Source organism: Manis javanica, chromosome 11, assembly GCF_040802235.1.
Source record: "Manis javanica isolate MJ-LG chromosome 11, MJ_LKY, whole genome shotgun sequence".
NCBI classification, from domain to species: Eukaryota; Metazoa; Chordata; class Mammalia; order Pholidota; family Manidae; genus Manis; species Manis javanica.
The window spans coordinates 81,180,171-81,207,578 of record NC_133166.1 but is presented as its reverse complement, the minus strand read 5'-3'; the positions used below and the strand labels follow the sequence as shown (position 1 = coordinate 81,207,578).

The following is a 27,408-nucleotide window of genomic DNA, read 5'->3' as shown; positions in this document are numbered from 1 at the left end:
AGTATCACCTCTAGCCATGTTGAACAACAGTGTAAACATGGTGTCTTTATTATATGACTGTTAGAACCTATCAGGACAGGTGGATATTATACCATCATAAATAAACTCAATATGATAAAAGCTATCTCCCTACCAATCAATCTAGCTAACTAACCTCATCTGTATCCATATTCTCTGGCTTTTCTACTGTTAAAATGGAGAAACAACGTAATCATCTCTATGGCAAGGATTGCCATGGGGGCCCTACATTACATCCCACTCCCCTGAATCAAGGATTTTTCTCATCTATTTATCCTGTTTTTATCCTACTTTTCCTATACTTATCCCAATTCTATCCTTTTTCACCAATTTTCTCTCTCTTCTGGATCATTCTCATCCATACTCAAACATGCTACAGTATCTCCCATCTTTCAAAAATGTTCTCTTGATCTTACACTACTAGTGTCTCATTTTTCTGCTTTCCTCTACAGTGAAACTCCAAAATGCTCTTTATTCTGTCCCCACTTCCTCATATTCAAGTCTCTTTTGAACCTTCTCTAAGAAGAATTTTCTATCAAATGCATCTTATCAAAGTCACCAGCGATTTCATACTCCAAATCCAATGCTCAGTTCTCTACCCTGATCTCCACTAGATGAGAACAAAAAAGTCTGGTTTAGATACAAAGACTGGAGGTAATGATGATTTAGACCCAGTTCAAGGCTACTTTTCTTCTATTTACTACTGAATATTCTAGCAAGCAGTGGAAAGGATTCATGGGCTAAGAATATAAGTCAAATTACCAAGCCAAAGGGGCAAAGAAATACGGGTGCACTGCCTTTTATTCCATTAGGTTGCATGCACCATTTCATTACAATGTATGGGGAATCTCACTGTCTCATAGTCACCAACTCCTGTGTTCAATTTCTTCCAGTGTTATCAGGCTTTCTCATTAGTGCTGGAATAGCAGGCTCAGCCTTGACCTACTATATAACACTCATGGATCTCTGGGCAGCATTTGACATAGCCAATCACCACTATGTCCTTCTCAAACCCTCTATTCCCATGGCTTCTGGAATACAGTACTCAGTCATACTACCACTTCTGAATTGCCCCTGCCTTTTCTCTTCCCCTTCACCACTATTAAAATATTGGAGAACCCCAGGGTTCCACCTGTGGCCCTCCTTCTCTTCCCTATCACATTCATCTGCATGCTCTCAGCTCAAATAGTCTCAAATTAGATACTATCTGAATTAGTTCCTGAGGGCTGTCAAAACAAACTACCACAAATGGGCAGCTTAGTAAGAATTTACATTAGCACAGGTCCAGAAGCCAGAAGTCTGATTTAGGGTGTCAGCTGCACCATAATCATCCTCCAAAAGGCTCTTATAAGAGGATCCTTCCTTGCCTCTTCTAACTGCTGGTGGCTCCTGGACTTCCTCAGCTTTTACATAGCTCCAATCTCTCTACCTCTTCCATCTTCCCTGTATCTCTCCTGCTCTAATCTCCCTCTTTTCTCTTACAAAGACTCTAGTCTTTGTGTGATCTTATCTCAAGATTCTTAACTTAATCTCATCTGCAAAGACCCTATTTCCAAATAAGGACACATTTGCAGGTATGGAGGGTTAGCCTTAGACATGCTGTTTTTTTTTTTTTTTTGGTTGGGGGGAATACAATTGAACTCACTATACAACCTCCAGGCTGATATCTCCCTGTTCCACAATAACAGCTTGAAACTCTCCTGAGAATTTCAGTCTTCAAAATTGCTACTTAGGTGTCTGATAAACATCTCAAATTTTACATATCCAAAGCAAAACCTCTGATTCCCCCATTTTCCTCTCCTAATATACTCAACCTTAGTAAGTGGCACCTGTTCCTTTGTTAAGACCCATGCATGGTGTCATTCTTGACTTTTACTCACAGCAAACCATGAGTAAACTGTCAGTTCTACTTTCAAAATGTATTTTGAATCTGCCAGCTTCTTCCCTCTGTACTATTACTCTATTATTTCAAGTCACATCATTTCTCTCCCTACAGGACTTCTTTTAAGGAAAAATCTAACTGATCTCTTTATTTCTACCCATGCCCTTCTCTTAGTCATTTCTTCTCACAGCAGCCAGACTGACCTACAAAAACATAAATGAAATCTTTCTTTCTTCACTTGAAACCCTCCACTGGCTGCTTATCACACTTTGAACAACTTACAATGGCTTTGTCATGGCCTAGAAGACTCCACGTGTTCTGGGCCCTGCCTAGCCCTGAACCTTTCCTCTCACTGGGCTCCATCTTCAGTGGCTTCCTTGCTGTTCCTTAAAATGTCAAGCCAATCCCACTCCCAATGCTTTGTGCTTGCTGTCTCCTTTTCCTGCAGGGTTCCACTTCCAGATAGTGATGAGGCTTTTCCCTCACTTGGCAGTTCTCTGCTCAAGTGCTGCTTCCGTGGACCATCTGCCCAAAAGAGCATTCCCAATCACTCTCTCTTCCTTTTCCAGCTTTATTTTTCTTCTTAGCACTTATCATCACCTGACATTATTCTTAACTGACATTAAAATAATCATTAATCTGTCATCTGTCTATCTTCCCCCATTAGAATATGAGCTCTGCAATGCCAAGAATTTTGTTTTGTTCACCACTGTACTCATGGTGCTCAGAATGGTACCTGGCATATAGTAGTTGCTCATTGACTATTTGCTGAATAAATGAATAAGCAACTGGAATGATATTTTTAAGCCAATTAAAGCAACATAGCCATATTAAAAATGGATAAATGAAAAATCACGTTAAATCAGTTTAAAATAACACTGAGTGTTTGCAGGAAACAAGGTACATGTGAATGTAAATACGAACTCTTTCAAACCAATTCTTTCTTTAGCATTTACAGTATTTGCTCTAGAATTTCAATCTTTTAAGTTTTTTGAGGGGTCTGGTTCTTATACAGACTGATGCAGAGACATTCTAATACACCTGTGCCTTATACAAGAATTATATGGCAAAACCTATTTCAACACAACTTCAAACTTTCACCTAAGTTTAGCTTCAAATCATCAAACAGGTTTCACTCAAATTTTATAAAATCCTAACACATGACCATGATTATCATGCATAAAGTGTTTAGAACATAGCTGGCTGGGAAAGATAGATGTTACAATGGCAGACCAGACCTAGTGGTACCACAGATGTGTGGGCTCACATCATGCTTCTGCTACTTGCAGCTGTTTGACCATAAGCAGCTCCATAGCCTCTCTCAGTTAGTCCTGTAAAATGGGCAATGCCACCTGCCTGACATAACACTTGTGGTTAAAACATATGGCACACAGAGTTATTACACAACTCATTTCACCTGAATTAATATATGCTGTGAGCCAATCACATTTAAAAGAAGAAAATGTTCACTTCATAAAGCCTATCCTTTATAATACTTTCTTGGGGGACTTCAGTGACTTCACACAGAAGAGAAGACACCGTGCAAACAAATAGTTTATTTTTTCAAAGTGGTGGAGAGTCACAAAAATAATAGAAATATGTACTGAGCATCAACTTAGTCTAGTATCCTACTAGGTGATCCACAATATAGAATTTACACACTACTGACCATGAGCACTTTGTGTTTTGTGTGGCTCAGTAGATGACATTGATGATGAATAACAGATGAATGAAATAACTAACAAAGGAAGTGACTGAATTCTTAATGTACCTGGGTAGAAATTCAAAATACCTGGAGGGAGTACTCCTTAAGAGGAATTGATGTAGTTTCCATGGTGAGGCTGTGCTCTGAATACTGACTCCCTTACTCTAAATCTATGAATGGCAGCTGGCACAATACCTTAAACACATTCAGCCCAGCTAAGGACGGCCCTCATTCCACCCTACCCTAAAACCCAACCCAGTGAAAAAAGTCTTCTTTCACCTACAGTTAATCTAGCAATTTGCAGGTGAATCTGAAATTATTATGATACATTATTAAAATATCTAAAGTAATTCTATTACAATTCTGAGTGTTATCAAGCCTCATTAATTCATCTCAGTGTAGATAGCACTTTGGATTACAGAATGCTACTTATTATTTTACACGTTAATTATCACTATAAATTATGCACAACAAATAAAAAAACAAAGTAGCATCTTCTGAATCTTTGCAGGAAGAAAATAATTGCTATCATTTGTTTAGCCACTTGGAGTTTGATTTATCTTTACAGATAAATTTATCTTATTTAACTATCATAGCAACTTTTTGAGGTAAATTTTATTTAAATTTCATTTTTTAGAGATAAGGTAATAAGGTTCAAAGAAGTAAACTGCCCAAGGACATACAGCTGGGAAGTAACAGATCTGCTTCCAAACCCTGTGTTCTTTCACCGACCCCATTTAATACAACAATTACTTGGGAAGTGGTCTGGTGAAGCAGAAGGAGCTCCTGATGAGGAGGGCGGGGCTACCACAAACCCACTGTGTGGCCTTGGCATGTGGTCCAACACTGTGTACATCACCCTAAAACCTCCTCACCCCAAAATGGCACCTCGCCTCCACCAACCTCACCGTATTCTCCTGAAACTAAAACCAAAGCACGTAAGTGCACTTTGAGAAGTTGAAACCACTATACATGGAAAAACATATGTAAAACATTATGCAGTTCTGCTAACTAGGAGTTTGACCTTTTAAATAGTATAACCATTCCCAGTAAAGTTTTACTAAAAATCCTCATCTAGTCAGTGAAAAAACGTTTCTCACAAATGTTGCAAAAGATAAGCTTAAGCTTTGTCTGGCACAAATTTGTGACATTCTGCATATACTGAGAGACTAATTCATTATGAAACTTGTTTTAAAATAAAATATTTATGAATATAGCCCAGCATTATAGTACTATTTATTCTGTAAAAGCTTTTATTTTAAATATCACTATGCAAATAATTTATAGCTAGCTTATAAAAATAAATTTCCTCCCAAGTATATATTCAGATATACCCAAGTCCTGCTTAGGTGAATATGCTGTATGTCACATAGGCTTAATTTAGTGCAAAATAGCTACTGCCTAAAATAGACCACCTCTTGGAAAACTATATAACTATGGGCCTTGGTGGATAACACTATATAATTCAGTCACCTTGAATAAAGAATGGGCCTGTATTATCTAAATAGTTCATACTCTTTATTTAAGGGCAAACAGGAAATATGTACATGAAGTGGTGAGAAAGGCCACTGGTACAGCCAGCCAAATCATCCTGAAGGCAAGGTAACCAATGGCACACCAGATTGCGCCTATCATCCCACTTCAAACATCTTTTATATGAAAAGTTCCTGATTACTGAAGTTTTATCAGATCAGCATGAGGAATAATGGCATGGACTAGGAATGGAGGAATAAGGATCTCTGAAAAGGCCATTCCACCATGAAATCACTAAGATCACTGGCAAAAACTAGTCAAAATTAACTTTTTCAAAACTCTCAAAATTAACTGAAGGCTTACAACAAACTGAGGGGTATTTATTCAACAACAATGGCTGAATCTCAGAAAGAACAGTGAGATTTGTTTTTGAACTTTCACTATTTGAACTTTCACTATTCCCATTCCCCTCTCCTTAGTACTTCAGTAGCCTTGAAAACCCCAAATCCCACAATCACAATGAAAACTAGCAGCCAACAACCACTGAGAGGGACGGAACTGGGTAAGAATAAACCAAAAATACCATTGTCAGAGAACTGAAATTATTTAACCTGTCCAGCAGTTCTCTAAAATCACCCATTTGTAGGGCTTTTCTTTATTTGATCTGACTCAGAGCTTACTCATTGCAAATGGCCTTTTCTCCCAAGAAGAACATTGAAAAAAATCTGTAGCAATTGCTTAGCATCATAGCTGCCTCAGGTAGGGATAACAGTTGGGGCAAAAAGAAGCTAACCAAAAAACTTAAAAGAAAGCTAGGGACTGAGATGGCAATAAGGGCCTTTGAAGTTTGCATATATGTACAATCTAGAATCTAGCAGGTCACATGCAAGCCTGGAATTGTGCATTTTCTCAGGAAAGATTCTACGAAGATGGTAATGTAGAAAGAGCCCAAATCTACCTTCTTCCACCTACACACTGAATCTATACCTACACACAGAGGGTTTCATCCTGAAGAGGAACTGAGACCAAAGTGAACACCTTCTATACAATGAGGGATAGAAAGATCACATAAAAAACAGTAGATAAGACAGAGACATGGTAAGGCAGGAACCCCACCCCCAGCACAGTGACTAGCAGGGGTATGGGAGGGATATTGCTCAGAGAGCCAGGCACAGATTCCCTGCCCTGGGGTGCAGGAAAAAAGCCTTGAGGTTTCAGAAGCATCTAGACCATAATTTAAAGGACCTAATTTTCAGAACTAAAGTACCCACCACTTGGCAAGGGAACAGCTGGAATGCACTTGGGATCAGAGGAGGCAATCAGCATAGTTGTTTGCTCTGCACATCTAAGTGCTGCCAGGAGCAGGGTACAGGTGCACACACCAATTTCAGACTTGGTCTAGAAATTGAGTGCATCCCCACTCAAATGCACCTGCTGGAGACCCAACAGCCCCACCTTGCTGCTGGCTGCCATCCACTGGTACAGCTCCCACCAGCATGACCAGCAGGGAGTGTGAATGGGGCTGTGGCCATTCTACCAACAGGAGCTGGCTGGAGTCAATGCCAGAATTCCCCAGAATAGCCCAGAGTTCACAGAGGCTTGCAGGTAAGTGTGCATAGGACCTGCCATACCTTGCCAGTGGGTACCCAGTCTGGGAGGAACCTAGAGTTCCATAGAGATCCCCATGTTGCACATCGGGCCACCAGGGAAGGTGCACAGGCCTACTGCCCTCCTGCCAGTGGACCTGACTGGCAACAATCCTAGAATTCCCTGGAGTAGTCCAGAATGTACAGTGGTCCTCTCCCCAGGTGAAGGGGCACAGGGCCTGCTGCTGCCCTGCCAATGGGACCTACCCAGCAATTACCCTGAAATTACCTGGAGCAGTCCAGAACATGCACCAGCCTGTGGGTGAAGGGGCAAAGGAGCATTAGCTAACATCAATCTGCAAGTTTCCCAGAGTGTGCCCTGACCTGCTACTGACTCACTGCCCTCCGCCTGCTATCGCAGACCCTACCAGTGTCCACCCAAAAGCCCTTGCAATGGGGCCCCTTATGCCAAGCCCCCAGGAAGACACTCTGGGAGCCCTAGCACCAGGACAAGCCCACTCACAGTGTCCTCTAACCAGCTAAAACCACTAGGCACACACAGTCCACCCAGGGGAACTTCCTACCTACCTGTTCAAGACTGAGAGAGCAAGCCCTTTCAACTAATTCATAGAATCAAGCACAGAAAGTCAAGTAAAATGAAAAGACAATGGAATATGCTCCAAGCAACAGAATAAGAAAAAATTCCAGAAAAAAAAACTAAATGAAACACAGTTAACCAATCCTCCTGGTAAAAGAGTTTATAGCAATGGGAATAAAGATGCTGACCAGACTTGAGAGAAGAATGAATGAGCTCAAGAAGGACTTTGAGAAGAGATAGGAAATCTAAAAAAGAAACAATTAGAGATAATGAATACAATAAATGAAATAACAAATACACTGGAGGAAATAAATAGCAGACTACAGGATACATAAGAAGGATCAGTGACTTGGAAGACAGAGCAATGGAAAGCACTCAAGCTGAATAGCAGAACAAAGAATTTTAAAAAATAAGGATAGGTAAAGAGAGCTCTCAGACAACATCACATGTCCTAACATTTGCATTATAGAGGTCTAAGAAGGAGAGGAGAGAGGAAAGGGTGAAAAACTATTTGAAGGAATAATAGACAAAAAAATTTCCCAGGCCCAGCTAGCACAGTGAACACCAAATAAGATGAATCCAAAGAGGTCCACATCAATATGCATAATAATTAAAATGTCAAAGATCAAAGTCAAAAAGAGAATCTGAAAAGCAGCAAGGGAAAAGCAACAAATTATGTATAAGGGAAACCCTGTAATGCTATCAGCTAATTTTTCAGCAGAAACTCTACAGGTCAGAGGAAGTGGAGTGTTATATTCAAACTACTGAAAGGAAAAAAATGCTCTACCTAGCAAGGCTATCATTCAGAACTGAAGGAGAAATAAAGAGCTTCACAGATAAACATGTTAAAAGGGTTCACCACTACTTACTTATCCTGTGAGAAATGTTAAAGGGGCTTCTTTAAAAAAAGAAATGAAGAAACCTGAACTAGAAGCAAGGAAATTATGAAAGGAAAAAATTTTCATTGGTAAAAGCAAACATTAGCAGAGGTAGTAGATCAAAATTACTTCAGACCTAGTATGAAGGTCAAAAAGACAAAAGTAGTAAGATCAATTCCACCTAAAATTTAGTAAAGGGAATCACTAAATAAAAAGGTATAAAAGAAGATACCACATATATAAAATATAGAAGGAAGGCGGTAATGTAGAATGTTAGACAGCGTTAGAATTTAAGCAAACATCAACTTAAATGGATCGTTATATTCATAGTACGTCATGTAAGAACCCATGGTAACCACAAACCAAAAACTTACAATAGACACATAAGAAAGAGAAGGGAATGCAACTGTAACACTAAAGAAAGTCATGAAGGACAAGGAAAGAGAGCACAAGAGGAAAGGATCAGAAAAGAATGACAAAACAACCAGGAAACATTAAGCGAATGGCAATAGTTAGTTTAAATGTCAGTGAACCAAATGCTCCAATCAAAAGACATGGGGAACTAAATGGATTTTTTTTAAAAAATGCAAGACCCAGCTATTTGCTGCCTACAAGAGATTCACTTCAGATCTAAAGATGCACAAACTGAAACTGAAGGAATGGGAAAAGATATTCCATACCAATAGGAGTGAAAACAAAAAGCTGGAAGAGCAGTACACATATACCAGGTGTAATTCAGTCACATCTGCAGGATCTGCTTCTAATTCAAGTCCTCTTCTTGTTTCCACATCTGCAGTTAACTCCTCTACTGAACCTTGAACACCTCGAAGTCATCCATAGGGAGTGGAATCAACTTCTTCCAAATTCCTGTTGATGTTGCTATTTTGACCTCTTCCCATATATGACCAATGTTCAAAGTAACACCTAGATGATCAATCCTTTATAGAAGGTTTCAGCTTACTTCACCCAGATCCATGAAAGGGACCAATATCTATGGCAGCCCTATGAAATGTATTTGAAAGTCAAAATTGTTCCTTGATCCAGGGGCTACAGAATGGTTGGTGCATTAGCAGGCACAAAAATAACATCTATCTCATCATACATCTCCATCAGAGCTCCTGGGTAACCAGGTAAATTGTCAATGAGCAATAATATTTTGAAAGGAATCTCTTTTCCTCAGTCCTCAACAATGGGCCTAAAATATTCAGTAAACCATGTTAAAAAGGCATGCTATCATCCAGGCTTTGTTCTTCTATTTATAGAGTACAGACAGGGTAGATTTAGCATAATTCTTAAGGGCCCCAGGATTTTTTGAAATGGTAAATGAGCACTGGCTTCAACCTCAGGTCTCCAGCTACATTAGTCCCTAGAAGAGAGTCAGCCTGTCCTTATAAGCTTTGAAGCCAGGCAACAACTTCTCTCTAGCTTTGAAAATCCTAGATAGCATCTTCTTCCAATAGAAGGCTATTTAGTGAACTGAAAATCTGTTGTTTAGTGTATTCACCTTCGTAAATTATCTTAGCTGGCTCTTCTGGATAGCCTGCTGAAGCTTCTAAGTCAGTACTTGCTGCTTCACATTGTACTTTTATGTTATGAGATGGTCTCCTTCCTTAAACCTCTTCAACCAACCTCTCGTAGCTTTTCAAGCTTTTCTTCCACAGCTTCCATGTCACCTCTCTCAGACTTCACAGATTTGAAGAGAGTTAGGGCCTTTCTCTGGATTAGGCTTTGGCTTAAGGGAATGTTGTGACTGGTTTGACCTTCTATCCAGACCACCCCAAATTGCTCCATATCAGCAATGAGGCTGTTTCACGTTCTTTTCTTTCATGTGTTCACTGCAGTAGTACTCTTAATTTCCTTCAAGATCTTTTCCTTTGCATTCACAATGTGGCTGACTAGCATAGGAGGCCCAGTTTTGGCCTGTCTCAGCTTTTGACATGCCTTCCTCATTAAGCTTAATCATTTTTAGCTTTTGCATTAAAGTGCAGCTCTTCCTTTCACTTGAACACTTAGAGACCACTGCAGCATTGTTAATTGGCCAAATTTCAATATTGTATCTCAGGGAATAGGGAAATCCAAAGTGTAGAGAGACAGGGGAACAGCTGATTGGTGGAGCAGTCAGAACACACATAAAATTTATCATTTAAGTTAACTGTCTTATATGGGTGTAGCTGGTGGCACCCCAAAACAATTACAGTAGTAACATCAAAGATCACTGATCACAGATCACCATAACAGATAATAATGGAAAAGTTTGAAATATGTGAGAATTACCAAAATATGACACACAGACATTAAGTTAGTAAATGCTGTTGGAAAAATGGTGCCAAAAGACTTGCTCAATGTCCGGTTGCCACAAACCTTCAATTTGTAAAAAACACAATATATGCAAAATGTAATAAAGCAGAGGACAATAAAATGAGATTATGCCTGTATATGATATTCTAAACTAGAGTTGCACTGGGTCCTACACCTTCTTCTCTTCTCCATTTCTTTTACCACTAATGAAAAAACAAAATGTGAACCCTATTGGTTTGGGCAAGAATTCATGCTCTTCCTGAAGAGCTTCAGTGATGACCAGGACCAGTCAAAGCATCAGAATGACAGCACAACAAAGCAGGTCTGTGGTGGAGACCTGGTAGCTAAGCAAACCCTTTAGATAGTTCTCAGGGTTCTCAGGTATGACAGTGTCCGGGAGTTTGAATTGAAAATGGGATGCAAAAACAAATAATGAACCTTGAGTTTCACAAGGAACTTCTAGCAACTAACCAGAGAATCATATATAGTAAGACCCTTCAGGTAATGAATTTGTCCTCCTTAGTCATCACTATGCAGGAGTCAGAAGACAAGCACACATTGGCATTGAAGGTTTTCTCTGTTTGACCAAGATTATCAATTATCTGCAAAACCATCTGCCAATTATCTGTAAAGCCTCCAAAAATCTGTTCTCAGAGCTACCATAGACAGGATATTAAAATGTTGGGTAATGAAGGCCTGAATTTGACAAAGCAGGAGTTCTAATGATCCAAAAGACATGAGGCTCATTTGGAGTAGGTTTGTGAATATTCGCATGGCAATTTCTAAGTGGCATCTAATAAAAATAGGCTTGTAAAATAAGCCAGGCCCATAACAGAAAAAAATTTCTCCCTTAACTTTCTGGATACAGATTGGTGGCATACAATTACAAGCCTAGGACTGAAAGTTAATGCTATATTTCATGTATGCTGTGACATCACAGTGTAAATACTGGCAGTGAGACCGTAAAGATTGATACCTTTCTGGTAAACTGATAATTTTATCCACCAACAACTGCTCCTACCTAATGATGTACCATCACATGGGAGTTATTGTTTGGGATTATAAATGAATCTTCTGAGAAGCATGAGAAATGAGATACTCACTTCCCATTAATTTTTTTATTTATACAAGTGATATAAAATATAGCATGAATATGGTAAATCAATCTCAAGAATAAACTGTAGATATGTCACAGGATATATTTGTTGACAGATTTTCTTTAAGCTTTTATTTCTTATAAAATTCTGAGTTTATACAAATCAAAGATTCTCTGCTGGCTTTTCTTCTACTATATTTGAAGTTGTGATGACATGAGGCAGAAGGAACTGCAGTCATCTTGCACCGGATAAGGACAGCCTATCTGAGAAAAACAGCAACTCCACAGAGGCAAAACCGAGGACTGATGAAGGAGGAACCAGAGATTGAGAGATATCACTTGCACTCCTCCATGAAGATTCTTCTGATCTAAGTGTGGACTTCTCAGGAATGTGTCTGTGCTGCACTAACAAGAATCCACTGATTGAAGTGCCATCTTGGTTCCAATCAGATAACCATGGCTTTGTCCCCCTTGGAACAAGAAGGCTGCTAAGACAGGGGTGATTTTGCATCATTTTTATAACTAGACTCCAGAGCCAATCCATTATCTGGCTCTTCCATGTTGCTGATGCTGGAGAGGGAGTCCTGATAATGCTCCCTGTCAAGCTATCTGGAACTTCCAGCTGCTTTGTTCCAAGCCCCAATCACAGGGATGTTGAACAAAGCCAGGAAGAAGTAAACCAGTTACTACTGCAGAACTTTGGAAAGGTTCAAGAACCAGAGGCACCAAGGCCAAAGTATAAGAGGAGCTGAAAATAGAGGAATTGGCTGAAAATGTCTATGTGATGCTTTTAGACCCCCAGACCCTTTTTACATCTTGCACAACTCCTCAACCTCATGGAATACCGAGGTTTACTTTCAGAAGAGGATGAACGACAGGAACTTTGAACTCAGGAAGACCTTCACAATACCAATAGGAAAGCAAAGGGACTTTGCTACATGCTGAATAGTGACAACCACTCCACTTCCCCCTACCAACTCAATTCTTCCTCCTGGCTCTGAGGCCACTGGACATCTGGCTTACACCAGACTAGCTCAAACAGACTAGAGAAAGCACTCACAAAATCTAATAGCAGCTGAGGAAGTCTCCTAAAAAAAATGCGCAGGTCCCAGTCCAGTCGCCTGATGGGAAAACCCATTAGTCAATGAACCCCATTCAATGTGGAGCTTCCATCAAGCTGTTTTGTGCTCTACTGCTACATAAGTACCAAGAGATCACCAATCATTTGAAAAAGATCTCTGATATTAAAGACAATGACCAAAACAAACAGACAGAAAAATGGACTCAGAAACATTGTTGATCACAGAAGGAAAACTGTAAATAGCTTTTTAAAAAATTTTCAGAGAAGATCCTGCACTTGGGAAGCCAAGAGGGTGAAGCTATTTAAAAAAGTAAAAATTACATTCACAAAATCAGAAGATGCCTTCAGAACTTGTTAAATTTTGTCAGAAATGGGAAATTAGCTAGAAAAGCTGAAGATAAAGTTGAACAAATCTTGCAAAAAGTAGAACAAAGAAGAGGAGGAGGAGCCAAGATGGCAGCATGAGTAGGGCAGCGAAAATATCCTCTGAAAACCATATATATTTTTGAAAATACAACAAATACAACTATTCCTAAAAGAGAGACCAGAAGATACAGTACAACCACCAGGCTACATCTACATCTGTGAGAACTCAGCATCTCACGAAGGGGGTAAGATACAAGCCATGGCCTGGCGGGACCCCAGCACTCTCCCCACCCAGGCTCCCTGGCAGGAGGAAAGAGGTCAGAGCAGGGAGGGAGTGGAAGCCCAGGACTGCTAAATAACTAGCTCTAGTAATCTGCACCGGGAGCACAGACACACACTGCATGGTGTGCTAGATATTAGAGAAACGGAAAACCAAAATCTGCGAGTGGGTCCCCCACAACCGGCTCCCCTGGGACAAAAGAAGTGAGTGCTTTTTGAAATTCTTAAAGGGACAGGGGCCTAACAGCTAGACAGATGCATCCTAGCACACTCAGCCCAGCAGGCTGGGAATCCTGAGGAACATCAGGTGCCCCAACCCCCTGGGTGGCAACACAGCCCTGAAGCCCCTCACAGCAATAAGCAGCATGCCAGTCATTCCCCCAGCCGGTGTGGCCCCCAACACAGTGGCCCAGTAGCCAGAGAGTGGTTGCATGTGCCCAAGGTGACAGCAGAGCATCCAGGGAGCAGCTGCACCCCAGCAGCCACCTAGAATCTCCTCCCAGCATACAGCCACTCGAGCCAGACCCAAAGGCCACTGCCAGCATGCAGCTACCCAGCACAGGCAGAGGAAACCAGGGCAAGGCGCAAAGGGGTGCCGCATTCACAGGAGAGCACACCCAGCGAGCCTGCCACTACCCGCAGGTATCTGGCTACCCTGATGGTGACCCTGCCCACAACAGCTTAGGGGATTTATCTGGAGGCTGCTCCAGGAGTACGGGTAACTGACACAGGCAGCGGAGAAGGGCAAGGTGACCAGCAAACAAGAAAGGACTTTGTTCTCCCAGCTGATACATGTGCTACCTTCCTACAGCTACCTCTACTGCCATGAAAAGGCAGAAGAATTGGTCCAGTCCAGAATTACTCAGACAACCCCCAAAAGAGGGACTGGGGAGATAGATTTAACCAATCTCCCTGAAAAAGAATTCAAAATAAAGGTCATAACCATGCTGATGGACCTGCAGAGAAATATGCAAGAGATAAAGGAGCAAGTGGGGGGTAGAATAGAAATAGAACAATCTCTGGAAGAATTTAAGAGCAGACTGGATGAGGTACAAGAGGCCGTTAATGGAAGAGATTTCAGAGAACAGGAATACAGAGAAGCTGAGGCAGAGAGAGATAATAGGATCTCCAGGAATGAAAGAATATTAAGGAACTGTGTGACCAATGCAAACAGAACAATATTCGCATTATATGGGTACCAGAAGAAGAAGAGAGAGAAAAATGGATAGAAAGTGTCCTTGAAGAAATAATTGCTGAAAACTTCCCCAAACTGGGGGAGGAAATAGTCTCTCAGACCATGGAAGCCCAGAGACCTCCCAACACAAGGGAACCAAGGAGGACAACACCAAGACACATAATAATTAAAATGGAAAATATCAAAGACAAGGATAGAGTATTAAAGGCAGCCAGAGAGAGGAAAAAGGTCACCTACAAAGGAAAATCCATCAGGCTATCATCAGACTTCTCAACAGAAACCTTACAAGCCAGAAGAGAATGGCATGATATATTCAATGCCAGTGAAACAGAAGGGCCTTGAACCAAGGATACTGTATAGAGCATGATTATTATTTAAATATAAAGGAGGGATTAAGCAATTCCCAGACAAGCAAAAATTGAGGAATTTCCTCCCACAAACCATCTCTACAGGGTATTTTAGAGGGTCTGCTCTAGATGGCAGCACTCCTAAGACTAAATAGATGTCACCAGAGAAAACAAAAACACAGCAAAGAGAGGGGATTAAAGATGGCAGTGTGAGAGGAGAGATAGAGGCTTCCTCCTAAAACTGGATACAATTAGAAAATATAGTTGGTGCAACTAATCCAGAGAAAGCAACAGGAAAGAGGATGGCGTCAGACTGCACACACCTGGAGAAAAGAGCAGACCTCAGCGAACAGGGTAACATACCAGAGCTGTGGCTCCACGGGACTGAGCCCCTCCCCCACCCCAGCTCATTGGTGGGAGGAAGAGAAACGGAGCAGGGAGGGAGTGGAAGGCCTGGGACTGCTGAATACATAGCTCTGGAGATCTGCTCTGGGAGCACAAACCTACATTTCATGGTGCTTTCATGAGACTCACATGACTACTGGGTTGGAAAGTTAATACAGGCAGAGTTCCTGGGGAGACTGGGACTGCGGCCACTTGTGGAAAGCAGGGATCCATATCCAGCTGCTCTGGGACAAAAACTTATACCTGTGTGCCCGGGCCACTGGATCAGGCAGTGGAGACAGGCACAGCAGCCATGATGTGGGGTGCTCTTTCCTCCCCCCAGACACCAGTACCTCTCCCCTGCAACCCTGAACATTGCTTCTGGGGCTGAGCAGCTCCAGAATAGAGCTTCTGGACACTAGAGGGCACCACATACAAACATGAAACGCCAAAGGAACCTTGTCCAGAGTAAAATTATTAATACAACTCCCGAGAAAGATTTAAATGACACGGACCTTGTGACTCTTCCTGAAAGGAAGTTAAAAATAAAAATCATCAATATTCTAATGGAGGTACGGAAAGACATCCAAGAACTCAGGAATGAATTCAAGTTGGAGATCCAATCGTTGAAGAGCATGATGGAGGGTATTAAAAGCAATTTGGATTCAGTGGAGGAGACAATAAATGAAATAGAAATGAGAGACGAGGAATACAAAGAAGCTGAGGCACACAGAGAAAAAAAGATCTCTAAAAATGAAAGAATATTGAGAGAACTGTGTGACCAATCCAGATGGAACAATATTCACATTATAGGGATACCAGAAGAAGAAGATGAGAGAGAAAGGGATAGAAAGTGTCTTTGAGGAGGTAGTTGATGAAAACTTCCCCAATCTGGGGAAGGATATAGTATCTCAGGCCATGGAGATCCACAGATTTCCCAACACAAGGGACACAAGGAAGACAACACCAAGACACATAGTAATTAAAATGGGAAAGATCAAGAATAAGGACAGACTGCTAAAAGCAGCCAGAGACAGAAATAAGATCGCATACAAGGGAAAGCCCATCAGGCTAACATCAGACTTCTTGGCAGAAACCTTACAGGCCAGAAGGGAGTGGCATGATGTATTTAATGCCATGAAGCAGAAGGGCCTGGAACCAAGAATACTTTATCTGGCAAGATTATCATTTAAATATGAAGGGGGATTAAACAATTTCCAGATAAGCAAAAGCTGAGAGAATTTACCTCCCACAAACCATCTCTACAGTCTATTTTGGAGGGACTGCTATAGATGGAAGTGTTCCTAAGGTAGAATAGCTGTCATCAGAGGTAATAAAACCACAGTAAAGAAAGTAGAACAGCTAATTATGAGGCAAATGCAAAATTAAATTAATTATCCTCAAAGTCAATCAAGGGATAGACAGAAAGTACAGAATTTGATACATAATACATAAAGAATGAAGGAGGAAGAAAAAGGAAGTGAAATAGAACTTTCTATTTTAGTATGTGTTTGTAACAGCATACTAAGTGAGTTAGGTTAGACTCTTAGATAGTAAGGAAAGTAACCTGGAACCTTTGGTAACCATGAATCTAAAGCCTGAAATGGCAATAAGTACATACCTAATGATAATCACCATAAATGTAAATGGACTGAATGCACCAATCAAAGGACATAGTCACTGAATGGATAAAAAAACAAGACCCATCTATATGCTGCTTACAAGAGACTCAGCTCAAACCCAAAGACATGCACAGACTAAAAGTCAAGGGATGGAAAAAGATATTCCATGCAAACAACAGGGAGAAAACAGCAGGTGTTGCAGTGCTAGTATCAGACAAAATAGACTTCAAAACAAAGAAAGTAACAAGAGATAAAGAAGCACATTACATAATGATAAAGGGGTAAGTTCAACAAGAGGATATAACCATTATAAATATATATGCACCCAATACAGGAGCACCAACGTATGTGAAACAAGTACTAACAGAATTAAAGGAGGAAATAGAATGCAATGCATTTGTTCTAGGAGACCTAACACACCAGTCACTCCAAAGGACCGATCCACCAGACAGAAAATAAGTAAGGACACCGAGGCACTAAACAACACACTAGAACAGATGGACTTAACAGACATCTACATAACTCCACACCCAAAAGCCGCAGGATACACATTTTTCTCAATGGCACATGGAACATTTTCCAGAGTAGAACACATACTAGGCCACAAAAAGAACCTCAGTAAATTCAAAAAGAAATTCTACCAACCAACTTCTCAGGCCACAAAGTCATAAAACTAGAAATAAATTGTACAAAGAAAACAAAAAGGATCACAAACACATGGAGGCTTAACAACATGCTCCTAAATAATCAAATGAACAATGACTAAATTAAAACAGATATCAATCAATATACAGAGACAAATGACAACAACAACATAGAGCCCCAACTATGGTGGGCCACAGTGAAGGCAATTATAAGAGGAAAGTATATAGCAATCCAGGTCTATTTAAAGAAGGAAGAACAACCCCAAATGAATGGTCTAAAGTCACAATTATTGAAACTGGTAAAAGAAGAACAAATAAGGCCCAAAGTCAGCAGAAGGAGGGACATAATAAAGATCAGAGAAGAAATAAATAAAACTGTGAAGAATAAAACAATAGGAAAAAATCAATAAACCAACAGCTGGTTCTATGAAAAAATAAACAAAATAGATAAGCCCCTAGCCAGACTTATTAAGAGAAAAAGAGAATCTATACACATCAACAGATCAGAAATGAGAAAGAAAAATCATGACAGACCCCGCAGAAATACAAAAAATTATTAGAGAATACTATGAAAATCTATATGCTAACAAGCTGGAAAACCTAGAAGAAATGGACAACTTCCTCGAAAAATACAACCTTCCAAGACTTACCCAAGAAGAAACAGAAAATCTAAACAGATCAATTGCCAGCAAAGAAATTGAATTGGTAATCAAAGAACTACCTAAGAAGAAAACCCCTGGCACAGATGGATTCACTGCTGAATTTTATCAGACATATAGAGAAGACATAATACCCATTCTCCTTAAAGTTTTCCAAAAAATAGAAGAGGAGGGAATACTTCCAAACTCATTCTATGAAGCCAGCATCACTCTAATATTAAAACCAGGCAAAGAAACCACAAAAAAAGAAAATTAAAGACCAATATCCCTGATGAACATAGATGCAATAATATTCAACAAAATATTAGCAAACCGAATTCAAAAATACATCAAGAGGATCATACACCATGACCAAGTAGGATTCATCTCAGGGATGCAAGGATGGTACAACATTATAAAATCCATCAACATCACCCACCGCATCAACAAAAAGGACAAAAACCAGATGATCATTTCCATAGATGCTGAAAAAGCATTCGACAAAATTCAATATCCATTCCTGACAAAAAATCTGAACAAAATGGGTATACAGGGCGAGTACCTCAACATAATAAAGGCTATATATGACAAGCCCAGGGCCAACATCATACTGAAAGCTTTTCCTCTAAGATCAGGAACAAGACAGGGATGTCCACTCTCCCCACTGTTATTCAACATAGTATTGGATGTCCTAGACACAGCAATCAGAAAAAACAAAGAAATATAAGTCATCCAGATTGGTAAAGAAGAAGTCAAATTGTCACTATTTGCAGATGACATGTACATAAAAAAACCCTAAAGACTTCATTCCAATACTACTAGAACTAATATCTGAATTCAGCAAAGTTGCAGGATACAAAATTCACACACAGAAATCTGTTGCTTTCCTATACACTAAAGATGAACTAACAGAAAGAGAAATCAGGAAAACAAGTACATTCACAATTGCATCAAAAAGAATAAAATACCTAGGAATAAACCTAACCAAAGAAGTGAAAGACCTATACCCTGAAAACTACATGACACTCTTAAGATAAATTAAAGAGGACACTAACAAATGGAAACTCATCCCAGGCTCTTGCCTAGGAAGAATTAATATTGTCAAAATGGCCATCCTGCCTAAAGCAATCTACAGATTCAATGCAATGCCTATCAAAATAACAACAGCATTCTTCAATGAACTGGAACAAAGAGTTTTAAAATTCATATGGAACCACAAAAGACCCCGAATAGCCAAAGCAGTCCTGAGAAGGAAGAATAAAGCACAGGGGATCTCGGTTCCCAACTTCAAGCTCTACTACAAAGCCACAGTAATCAAGACAATTTGGTACTGGCACAAGAACAGAGCCACAGACCAGTGGAACAGAATAGAGAGTCCAGATATTAACTCAAACATATATGGTCAATTAATATATGATAACGTAGCCATGGACATACAATGGGGAAATGACAGCCTCTTCAACAGCTGGTGTTGGCAAAACTGGACAGCTACATGTAAGAGAATGAAACTGGATCATTGTCTAACCCCATACACAAAAGTAAATTTGAAATGGATCAAAGACCTGAATGTAAGCCATAAAACCATAAAACTCTTAGAAAAAAACATAGGCAAAAATCTCTTGGACATAAACATGATCAACTTCTTCACGAACATACCTCCCCAGGCAAGGGAAACAAAAGCAAAAATGAACAAGTGGGACTACATCAAACTGAGAAGCTTCTGTACAGCAAAGGACACCAATAGAACAAAAAGGCATCCTACAGTATGGGAGAATATATTCATAAATGACAGATCCAATAAAGGGTTGACATTCAAAATATATAAAGAGCTCATGCACCTCAACAAACAAAAAGCAAATAATCCAATTAAAAAATGGTCAGAGGAACTGAACAGACAGTTCTCCAAAGAAGGAATTCAAATGGCCAAAAGACACATGAAAATATGCTCCACATCACTAGTCATAAGAGAAATGTAAATTAAAACCACAATGAGATATCACCTCACACCAGTAAGAATCACCACCATCCAAAAGACAAACAACAACAAATGTTGGCGAGGATGTGGAGAAAGGGGAACCCTCCTACACTGCTGGTGGGAATGTAAATTAGTTCAACTATTGTGGAAAGCAGTATGGAGATTCCTCAAAAAACTGAAAATAGAAATACTATTTGACCTAGGAATTCCACTTCTAGGAATTTACCCTAAGAATGCTGGAGCCCAGTTTGAAAAAGACATATGCACCCCTATGTTTATCGCAGCACTATTTACAATAGCCAAGAAATGGAAGCAACCTAAGTGTCCATCAGTAGATGAATGGATAAAGAAGATGTGGTACATATACACAATGGAATGTTATTCAGCCATAGAAGAAAACAAATACTACCATTTGCAACAACATGGATGGAGCTAGAGGGTATTATGCTCAGTGAAATAAGCCAGGCAGAGAAAGACAAGTATCAAATTATTTCACTCATCTGTGGAGTATAACAACAAAGCAAAAACTGAAGGCACAAAACAGCAGCAGACTCACAGAACCCAAGAATGGACTAACAGTTACCAAAGGGAAAGGGACTGGGGAGGATGGGTGGGAAGGGAGGGATAAGGGGGGGGCCAAAAGAAAGGGGGCATTATGATTAGTATGTGTAATGTGTGGGGTGGCAGGGGGAGGGCTGTACAACACAGAGAGAAGACAAGTAGTGATTCTACAGGCATCTTACTACACTGATGGACAGTGACCACAATAGGGTATGTGAGGGGAACTCGGTAATGGGGGGAGTCTGGTAAACATAATGTTCCTCATGTAATTGCAGATTAATGATACCAAAAGAAAAAAGAAAAAAAAAAAGCAGAACAAATACACAAACAGATGATAAAAGAGGAAGACTTTTTTTAAAAAGAGGATTAATCCAGGAGTTCTAACATGCTAACAGTAATTCCAGGTAAAGAGAAGAGAGAAAATGGGAGCAATTAATCACCAAAAAAGAATTTCTAGAATTAGAAAATGTGCATCTCCATATTGAAAGGACACATCACTGAGTACCCTCCCATAATTATGTTAAGCAGATACATGGAAAGGCCCATCACTGGGACCTTTCCTATTCCTGAAGATAATTTTTATTACTCAAATCAAAGAAACAAAAAAATCATAACATCAGCATAATTAAGGGACTTTTCTAGACGCTGAAATATCAAAAACAGGTAAGTCCTTGCTTTTATGTCAAATAATTTTAAGCTAAACAATACCTTAAATTCATTAAAAGGGCTTTCTATTTTAAAGAAACAAAACAAAAACAGAAAGATTTGCCACTGGGAGTGTATTTAGGTAAATTTTACAGTAATAACTAAGGAAACTGAATTCTGACCAGAAGTTTATTTTTACTTCATTGGCATTTTAAAATAAGTAGTTCATGAGGATTAGAAATGTCTATTTTCTCTGATTTCAGTTAATCTTACATTTATTTACTTAGGTTTAGACTTTATTTCCTAGTTATTTTTCTTTTAGCATCTCAAATACAAAAGATCTAACATTATTAATAATGGCTAATATAGTGAATAATGAAATCAAGTTATGATAATTTGTGTTACCTTGAAATATACCAAACTCTTGACATTTTAAACTAATTTGCTTCCATCTTAGGGGCCACACACTCACCTTGAGGATCAACTTCTTTAGCTAGCTTCAATGCATCTGAGTTTGCAAGATCTGTGTTGGCTGGGGTGACAGCCAAAACCAGACAGTTCTCCCGTGTGATGAACTGCATAATCATGTCTCTGATCTGATACTCAATATCTGGTGGCTGATCTCCCACCGGCACTTTAGTAATTCCAGGTAAATCAATAAGGGTTAGATTTAACACTGTATAGAAAGGATAAAAAAAAGTCTTACATACACCCTCAAAGCTAAGAGATATCAACAATGCAGAATCATCTGTCACTTTAATGGAAATGAAACAAACTCAGCTTTATATATTGTGTGTTTGAATAACTCCACCTCAGTGTATAAAATAAAAAGCACAGAATACAAAATGACTTTGTAAGTTTTCTCTATTTTTATAATATGACTGTGCTATGCCAAATGATCATTTTGACATAATTTGAAAGGTACTGATCTGCATGTGTAACATTTTTCTCAGAGAGCTGTCATACACATAACTAGGGGGTTATAATTCAAACACTGAACAATAAATGCATATCCTGTCTGCCAATCTTGTGCACTGCCTTCAAACGGTGTAAAAATTCTCAGGATAAGATTTGTCCTTCTCTTCCAAAGCATCATGTTATTTACAGGGGGTTAGCCACTTAGCCTATCAGAAAGCTGTTAGCTATTCATGGGGCCGTGAGGCTGCCCTGTAAACTATACAGCCAGACTCACAGTGCACCATTCAGGAGAGCAGGACAGCATTCCTTAGTCAGTGACTCCAGCCCTGACCTGGTTGTCATTCTTGCTGCACACAGCACTGCAGGCACTAAGACCTCCTGGGCAGTCATAACTGAGCTTATATAATTCATGCTCCAAACTAGGTAGATTAGTGATTAAAATCTGCCCCATGCAAATTTAGTCAAAATAGATGCTATTCCATATCACACACCATGAATTAGTTATCTGATTTACGTTTCTGCTGATAGTCTGGAAAAAAAATCACAGCTGCTTCCTCAGGAATAGAATAAATAGGATTATATAAGGCTGCAAGAAAACCTAACAGGAAAAGACTACATACTTCTTAAGATTTTTGCAAAGACTGTAGTATTAAAAATAGAAGTTCTCATGCATACCTCTTTGGAATTCTGAAAGTTTAAAATAATGGAAATTTTTTTAATGACTTTATCAATTCTCATCTTTTTAAAAGTCACCTCTTCCTGCCTCCCCATAAATAAATCTATGTGCACCTTGGACCATACCACTTATGTCAGTATCCAAACACTATCCTAGAAACTCAGTACTTTTTGAGAGAACAAACCATCTTGTATACAAATGATATATACTAATTAATGTAGTAAAAGGTCTTGATCACAAGAATTTTGTTATTTTACTTACCATGTGGGGAATAGACTCGTAAATTAATGGGGATTGAGGAAATGCCTTTATTCATTCCAGTCACTCGATCTGTTTCTGCTTCAATTTCATGGCGAACTTCATCAAAATCTGTGTATTTTTTTCCTTTGCAATGTAGAAACTCAGCATATTCTGCAAAAGACAAATTAATATACAACCTAAAATTCATGCACTTTTACAGTTACTATGAGGAAACAATTTATCTTTAATTACAAGTCAAAGTACCCAATATTGTCTTCAGCCATCAGAATGAGAGAACACAGCAGTTACTAAGAAGCACAGTTAATACTTTAGAAATATTAAACACAGTAAATGCTAAGGATGCTCAATTAGCTAATTTTCAGATAAGCAATTAAGTACTATAAAAAGTCCTTAAATCTTCTAGCCTATTAAATAATCTATAGAGACCTGTGGCCCTCCAAATGATAAAACAATAGCACCTGATTGTCAAAGAAAGTAGATGTAGGGTACACACAAAGCTTACCTATTAATCCTATTAGTTTATCATTTTACAATGTCACCAATTTATTATGATGGAATGCTGTTATATAAATATAGTTTCAAAAGGCAAGAAGATTTAGAAAGAAAGTTTGCTTAATTCTTCAAAAGGAAATTTGTGGAATAATATATCTTTAAAATATACTATTCAAAATACCACATCAACTTGTATAATTAAAAAGATATTTTCTCAGGAAAAAAGGTAGGTTATTACATCAATGAAAATATTTACCTGCATTCTAAAAAAAATCAGTATCTGTAAGGCAGAAGAAAAACTCTAGAATACCTATATAATAACAGAAAATTAAGATTTAAAAAAATTTCAGTAACATCCTACCCACTGCTGTATTATCAATTTCTATACCTGCCTCCAGAAGAAATCAGATATATGATAAACAATACAACTCAAAAAGGAAGCTGATACTTTTAGACATAAAAAATGTATTATAATTTTAACCAGAGAACAAGTCTTAACAAACATTTTAGTTTCTCTAATAACAAACTGAAGAATTGCTCCACCAAACTGAGACAAGGCTGAATATCTTGGGCCCACGTGTCAGATGAAACAATTGCTGGTCGACTTGCTATGATTCCCCACCATAAACATTTAACCTTCACCACTACGGCAAGGCCACTAAGGAGACAACTATCAGATGTGGTCTGCTGTCTTCAAGTAGCTTAGCATCAGTTAGCACAGGGAGGATGAAATAAGTCCTGATCTACATTTAAAAATATAAAGATAAGGGAATGACAGGAAAGATGGCTTCAGGCTGCAGTGCCCAAAAAACGAAATGGGGTATAACCAGAGTACTAAGAGTAGGGAGGTTTCAGTGTGTGCAAAGAAAGCAAGTTCTTTCAGAGAATCGCAGAGTCTTAGTAGCTTCAACAAATCCCAAACAGGTTACCATCTAGCCTGCCCTTAGACCCACCCACTGATGGGGAACTAAGGCTTTGATATCTTTGGAAAAAAATTCTCATTGAAGAATGTTTCTTAATGTTGGTATGATATCTGCTTTCTAACATTTTCTTGGTCTACCGTTTGCCCCAGAGCTATTCTGACAGTCTTCTTCTGTGTGAAAAGGCCAAGACCACTCTGAGCTTTGGCACACAGAGTTCATCTCCCTGGGCTTCTCTTACCACCCACCTGGATCATTGCTCAGGCCTGCGGGTGGCACACAGATCCTCCAGCCCCACCCCAGCTACTCAGGACTGGTAAGGTCACAGGCTCCTGAAGTGCACCACAAATTTATACTGTAATTTACTTAACATTTCAAATGTTAGAATGACTTAATTTCTGTCTTTCCTGTAAATGTAAATAGACATGAAAAGGTTTCTGAAAAACTTCTGAAAAATGGCAAGGTAAGACTCCTGAAAGCTCATTCCTCAATGGTAGAAGTGTACACAGCAATAAAGTTTCAACAGGCTTCCAAATTCTGGCTGAAGAGATTATTGCACCATTTGGCAAATGTTCTTCTACATGTTTACCCTCATAGGTGCTGGTTCTATTAGAATATAAATTCTCAGAAGATACAGCCTTTATTTTATTTACCCATTCAATGGCTAGGCCAGTATCTTGTGAAGGTAATAGTTTAAACGCAAGTAGAGGCCAAAACAATAAGAAAAATAAAGAGGAACAAAAGGGTGTCAGGTCCCAGAACAAACAAAAATTAGTAAGCAAAAACGAGGCATAAATAATTTAGAAGAAATGCAACTGTACTTTTCAATTCAATATATTTTGTAGAAAATGTACACATGAGAACTTATGGTTATCATAATTATTACTTTCATAGAATGACTAAACTTCTGAATCAAGGACTACATTTTCAATTACGTTACTAATCAGAAATTCAAGTAACACAAATGCTAACTTCTCTTGTTGCCACTAGGTGGCACCTACTTGCTCTCATGTAGGAAACTCAGAAAACTAAAATCAACGCAATTTTCAAATTAGATTTAAATTTATTCCTGGATTCCTGAAAATGATTTTTATCTTGGAATTGAAAAATTACAATTGTGCAGGACCACCTCAAACCTCTGTGTCTTTTTAAGGATAGGGTCCCAGAGAGGGATTAGGAATGCTGGTGTTCATTTACTTATTCAAATAATATTTACTGAGATCCTACTACTTGCCAGGTAGTTTTAGAAATCAGGGATACATCAGAGGTGAAAAATAAGTCTCTAGCCTCATGAAGCTTAAATTCTAGTAAGGTGAAACAGTGTGCCAGATGCTAAGTGCTATTGAGAAAATTGACAGTGCTGGGAAAGAGGGGTTGCTTTGTTATATGCTTTGGCTGAGGAAGGCTTCATTGATATGATAAAGAACATTTTGAGTAAAACCTCCAGAAAAGGAGGGAGCAACCCATGCTTTATGTAAGAGCATCGTAGCAGAGCATCCTAGCAGAGCACCTGAAACAGACATATGCTTGGCAAGGAAAAGCAAGGAGGCCAATGTGCCCCAGCATAGAGCGTGCAGGAGAGGGATGTAGGAAACCACGTCAGAGCTATGGTACAGACCGGACTGTGTAGGGCCTGTGGGCCATTTTAAGGACTTTGATTTGTACTCTGAATGAACAGTAGGCCGCTTGAAAGATTTGGGGTAGAGTCTCAGGATGTGACCTAGATTTTAAACAAATAACTGTGGCTGCCATGTTGAGAACAACGAGAGTCAGAAAGGAAACCGGCTTTTGGACCAGTGGAGGTGAGAAATGATGGAGCTTGAACAGGATGGCAGCAGTGGGTATGATGAGAAGGGTTAATTGTAATGTGTTTTGAAGGAAAACCCAGCAGGGTTTGCTGATGGATAAAGGTGAGGTGTGGGAGAATGAGAAGCGTTAAGGATCCCTTCAAGGAGTTTTGATCTGAGCAATGGGAAGAATTTTGAAATAGCAAAAACTGAAAGAAAGAGGCCAGGGAGAAGGGGGCTGGGAATCCAGGGCTCAGTTGTAGCCTTATTAAGCTTGTGATGCTTAGTACACGCCACCCAAGTGGAGAAACAGAACTGCTGTTAATGCATGAGGATGACGTGGCTGTGAGAGAGACCACGCACAGTCACCAGGCAGGGGTATATTTATTCTGAAAATGTTCCAGAAGGTGGCAGTCAAGTGCTTGAGGAAAAAGGCAGCTTTTTCTAATTAGTACAAAAATGGTTTTAGGGCTGGAAATGTGAGTCCTTCATCAAGGGAGAAGTCTAAGGTAGAGGTATATACTTGGGGTTCATTAAAGTCGGGCAAGTGGATGAGATCACTGAGTGAGAAAGACAGGGAAGAGGCCAGAGCCCTGAGCCCGGGGTTTTCCAGTGCTTGGAGGTCAGGCAATGGAGTATGAGCAGGAATGGTCAACAAGATAGGAGAAAAACCAAGACAGAGAAGTAACCAAAGCATGTAAAGAGGGTGTTGCCTGTCACAGGGGAATGAAGTGGGTAACAGCCTGACTGCAATAGCTTTAGGGAAGAATGGGAGGAGAGGCCTTGGAGACTAACTGTAGATAATTCTTTTAAAAATTTTTTGTCGGGAAGGAGAGGAAATTAAGTGAGAGGGCAGCTGCAGAGGGAAGCAAAGTCAAGACAGGGTTTTATAAAGATGGGCAAACAGCATGTTCATAAGCTGATGGTATTAAGGGAAAGGTGTGGCGGAGAAGTGAGAAGGCACAAGTGCTGAAGTGATGTCTCAAGGGAGAGGCAACAGGCAGTACTGGAAAGGAGCATGGCAGCTCATGCATAGGAGCAGGAAGAAAACAACGAGTATCGATGAGATGAATGGGTGACAGG

The 27,408-nt window shown here is 39.5% G+C and overlaps 1 protein-coding gene across 4 annotated transcripts in view; it reads right to left on the bottom strand.

Moving 5' to 3' along the window:
* The window catches only part of DNM3 (dynamin 3), a 546,077-nt gene that overhangs the window by 389,442 nt on the left and 129,227 nt on the right, over positions 1–27,408 (bottom strand). For all 4 annotated transcript variants that reach the window (XM_073216760.1, XM_073216763.1, XM_073216762.1 and 1 more), the window contains exons 3-4: positions 23,127–23,276; positions 21,744–21,947 (exon numbers count right to left, since the gene is read on the bottom strand). In XM_073216760.1, coding sequence (XP_073072861.1) covers positions 21,744–21,947; positions 23,127–23,276 — 354 coding nt within the window. The remainder of the gene's footprint in view (positions 1–21,743; positions 21,948–23,126; positions 23,277–27,408) is intronic.